Source organism: Mandrillus leucophaeus, unplaced genomic scaffold (genome assembly GCF_000951045.1).
Source record: "Mandrillus leucophaeus isolate KB7577 unplaced genomic scaffold, Mleu.le_1.0 Scaffold24, whole genome shotgun sequence".
Classification (NCBI taxonomy): domain Eukaryota; kingdom Metazoa; phylum Chordata; class Mammalia; order Primates; family Cercopithecidae; genus Mandrillus; species Mandrillus leucophaeus.
Window position 1 is genome coordinate 2,615,451 of NW_012102476.1, and position 4,554 is coordinate 2,620,004.

The window sequence follows — 4,554 nt, forward strand, 5'->3', positions numbered from 1 at the left end:
GTGCATACAATTTAGAGCAGTTTCCCCTGTGACCTATGGGATCTTACAATCCTGTGAGGTACACGAAGTAGTCAGGATAGGCTAGGTTATGCTGTGGTAACAAAACCCCCCAAGTCTCAGTTGCTTAATACGGCAAACATTTCTCACTCCTGCCACATGTCTGTTGCAGGTCAGCCGTGGCTGCGCCTCACACCATTTTCTCCCTGGGACCCAGGCAGTTGGAGCAGCCTCCACTTGGAACATTGTTGATCACCCATTTATACGGAAGAGGGAAGAGCGGGCATGTGATGTCGTTCGCCCATTCCCCGGAATGGGGATGTTGTCTCCCCATTTCACTGGGGAGAGCCAAAGCCTGATCACTAACTGAGGTCCACGTGGAGACATCAAGGCATGGATTGGAAATGAGTCCAGAGCTCTTAGGTGAGGTCAGAGCTGGAGTAATGGATTCGGAGGTCAGTGGTATAGAGACCATCTAAGGTCATGCGACTGGACAAGAATGTCGGCATGAGAAGCGGGCCTCAGGGAACCCACAAATCAGAGGCTGAGAGAAGCGAGAAAGAAAACTAGAACAGGTGACATCAGGAAAGCTCACCATGGGAGGAATGGCCAACTGTGCCAAGTGACTGGTAAACTACTGGATTTAGCAACGGGACATTACTGGTGACACTGAATAGAGCAGTTTCCGTAACATAAGGGGAAGAAACAGGAGCTACCTGGGGTGTTTTTTTGGTTATTTTTTTTTGAGTTGGAGTTTTGCTTTTGTTGCCCAGGCTGGAGTACAATGGCGCAATCTCGCTCACTACAACCTCCACCTCCTGGGTTCAAGGGATTCTCCTCCATCAAACTGCCAAGTAGCTGGGATTACAGGCACCCACCACCACACCTGGCTAATTTTTGTATTTTTAGTAGAGACAGGGTCTTACCATGTGCTGGGATTACAGGCGTGAGCCACCATACCTGGCCCTATCTGGAGTGGTTTGAAGAGATGAGAGATGAGGAATGTAAAGTGAGACCACAGAGAACTCTGGAAAAATTTAGCTGTTATGGAAAAAGGAGAGGTGAGAAGTAGACGGGCTCATAGGGTTAAGGGAGTTGTTTTATATGGACAGAGTAGACATGTCTATATCCTGATGACAATGATGCAGGAGAGAAGAAATTGTTGGCATATCAGCTGGGTGCAGTGGCTCACACCTGTTATCCCAGCCCTTTGGGAGGCCGAGGCAGGTGGATCACTTGAGGTCAGGAGTTCATGACCAGTCTGGACAACATGGCAAAACCTCATATCTACTAAAAATACAAAAATTAGCAGGGCATGGTGGTACATGACTGTCGCCTCAGCGACTCGGGAGGCTGAGGCAGGAGAATCACTTGAATCCATGAGGCAGAGGTTGCAGTGAGCTGAGATCACGCCACTGCACTCCAACCTAGGCGACAGAGCGAGACTCAGTCTCAAAAAAAAAAAAAAGAAAAAAAAAAATTGACAGCACAGGAGAGGACGGCAATCAGGGAAGTACAGATGCCAGCAGTTTGTTAGGTTTGTTGCTGGAAAGGGCCTTCCTACCCAATTTGCTTCTATTTTCTCAAAGAGGTGAGAGAAAGTGGGCAGGGGGTGTAGGTGGCTGAGAGGAGAGGTGGTGTGAATGGTTGTCTCGAAGCGGATCGCACACAAGACGGAGCAGCACAGTCAGAGGAGCTGCACCTCCCTCAATATTTGTTCCCATGAGCTTAAAATAAGATCAGTCAGCTCTGTGGGGTGTTCCTCCTCCAGCAACGTGCAGCTGGTCAGGGGCAGGGCAGAGAGGGAGGGAGGTGAGTTCAGTGGGGATAGGGCTTTTTCCACTAAATATTACAGGAGGGGAAAGATGAGGGAGTTAGGGAGGCTTTTAGGGGGTTTTTATAGAGACAGGGTCTCCCTCTGTCACCAGGCTGGAGCGCAGTGGTATGATCATAGCTCACTGTGGCCTCCAACTTCTGGGCTCAGGCAATCTTAGCCTCCCAAGTAGCTGGGAACACAGATGCATGCCACAATATCTGGCTTTTTTTTTTTTTTTTTTTTTTTTTTTTTTTTTTTGTTGGCCCACCCTGGGCAAAGAGGGGAAAACCCACCCTCTACTAAAATTACAAAAACCAGCCAGGTATGGCGGTGCGTGCCTGTAATCCCAGCTACTCAGGAGGCTGAGGCAGGAGAATCACTTGAACCTGGGAGGCGGAGGGTGCAGTGAAAAGAGATGGCGCCATTGCACTCCAGCCTGGGTGACAGAGCAAGACTCCATCTCGAAAAAAAAAAAGATGCCAGGAGCACCTCCCCTCCCCACCATTAAGCTCTCTGGTGATCCCAACCAATGTCAGACAAGAGAAAAGCGTTGAAATTTTAAATGCCCAGAAACATCCATTGTATTAATCAGGGGTTAGCGCAGTACAGGCACCACGTGGTTGTCTCCAGGAGCTTGAGGGGCCTGAGCAGGCTGGGGGGACATCCCCTCCCTGGGGCTGGGCCCACTGGCCACCCTTCTGCCCAGGGGCTGACCCTCGGGCCCCATCCCCAGCAGCCCAAAGGCCGTGCTGAAGAGGTTGATGGGAGTGGAGCCATCGGTGATGAGGGTTGATTTCAGGCCCAGGGACTGGAGCAGTTTCACCTGGAAGGCGAGAACAGGAGGAAGTTTAGATGGGTGTCAAACCCTGGCCACTTCAAAGTGACCCTCCTTAAGTCAGCTGATTTGAAGGGTCACCTCCCCTGCATTTGACCACCCTGCTTGACTGCCTTGGAAACGCTTGTCACAGACTGGTGTCCCATCCATTTCCTGTCTCCTCCAAGCTCTGGCTCACTGCTGGGTCTAGTAAAGTGCCTGATGTTGATGTAGCGTGACACTGCGTGAATGACCTGTGATGCAGGGACAGGTCACTCACTCCTCCCTTCCCCACCATCTTTCCAGATGTGTTTTGCGCCTTGGCTCTGCCTTCCTGGTTCCAAGGTTGGTCCTGAAACCAACACGCCTTCCCCAACTCTCACCTGCATCTCAGGCCCAGCCACAGCAAGGTCCCTGATGGTGCTGGGGCCTATGGCCTCTGTCATCTGCTTGAACTTCTTCACCTCCACCTCGGCCAGCTGCTGAGCCTTGCTCACCTCCAGCTCCAGCTGGGCCCGGGCATAGACCAGTTCCAGCTCTCGGACCTTCTGGACCCGCTGGAGCTCAGCCTCCTGGAAGGGGAAAAATCCAGCATTATATTTTGACCCAGGCTGGAATGCAGATCGGGATTCACTGCAGCCTTGAACTCCTGGCTCAAAGGATCCTCCTGCCTCAGCCTCCTGGGTAGCTGGGACTATAGGCACATGCCACCATACCCAACCAATTAAATTTTGTTTTTGTAGAGATGAGGTCTTGCTATGTTGCCCAGACTGGTCTTGAATTGGTCTCGACCTGACCTCAAATGATCCTCCCACCTCAGCTTTCCAAAGTGCTGGGGGTACAGGCATGGGGCCCCCCACTAGGTCCTCTTTTTTTTTTTTTTTTTTTTTGAGACGGAGTCTCGCTCTGTCGCCCAGCTGTCTCTTATACACATCTAGATGTGTATAAGAGACAGGTCTTGCTATGTTGCCCAGGCTGGTCTTGAACTCCTAGTCTCAAGTGATCCTTGTTCCTTGGCCTCCCAAGGTGCTGGGGTTACAGGCCTAAGCTCCTGCACTCAGTTCCTAGAATCTTTTTACTTCCTTGGCAGAGACGGGGCGGGCCTGTCACCTACAACTCTACCTGGCCCCAAAGCGCTGGTGCACCCAGGCTGACTACACCTGGATCCTTCTCTCAAATGAGGACCTCTTACTGGTTGTGGGGGAGAGGGTAGGATAAGGGCAACTCCCCTTCAGTGCTCCCAAAGAGCCCAGACCAGAAGCTCAAGGAGATGCCCAATTTCTACTGCCCTAGGCAGGGTTCTCCTCCCCAACCTGACACCCCGACCTGGGAAGGGACAAGTGCACAGCACCGGGTGGAAGCCTGGCACATCCGATGGCGCTGCAGGCACTACCAGCAGGTGGCGCTGGAGAGCGCCTCCCCGATGGGAAGCTGGGCTGCATCTGCCACAACTGAAGGGTTAGACGCTGAGAGCTACCGGGCAGCTGGGCTCCTGGAGAACCGGTGGTGAGATGTTGCCAGTGTGGGCCCCGTGGCCCTACCCGTGGCATCATCGCCCCTATCTGGGCTCTAGGAAGCCGGCAGCCACTCCGTGCACAAAGCTTTGGGGCCACATTCCTACTGGGTGACTTCCAGCTCATCCTCCCCCTGCCTTGGGGTCCTCTCCCCTTTATGGAGAACAGTCTCCTGTAACTATCTGAAGATGTCGGCCGGGCACGGTGGCTCATACCTGTAATCCCAGCACTTTGGGAGGCCAAGGCACGTAGATCGCCTGAGGTTGGGAGTCCGAGACCAGCCTGGCCAACATGGTGAAACCCCGTCTCTACTAAAAAGTACAAAAATTAGCCGGGCATGGTGGCACGTGCCTGTAATCCCAGCTACTCAGGAGGCTGAGGCAGGAGAATCACTTGAACCTGGGAGGCGGAGG

The 4,554-nt window shown here is 52.7% G+C and overlaps 1 protein-coding gene across 3 annotated transcripts in view; it reads right to left on the bottom strand.

Annotated features, from left to right (window-relative positions):
- Positions 1-2,363: 2,363 nt before the first annotated feature.
- Positions 2,364-4,554, bottom strand: part of MVP (major vault protein) — a 36,263-nt gene continuing 34,072 nt past the window's right edge. For all 3 annotated transcript variants that reach the window (XM_011982438.1, XM_011982439.1, XM_011982440.1), the window contains 2 exons: positions 3,011-3,199; positions 2,364-2,636 (listed from right to left, as the gene is read on the bottom strand). In XM_011982438.1, coding sequence (XP_011837828.1) covers positions 2,409-2,636; positions 3,011-3,199 — 417 coding nt within the window. In that variant the 3' untranslated portion in view covers positions 2,364-2,408. The remainder of the gene's footprint in view (positions 2,637-3,010; positions 3,200-4,554) is intronic.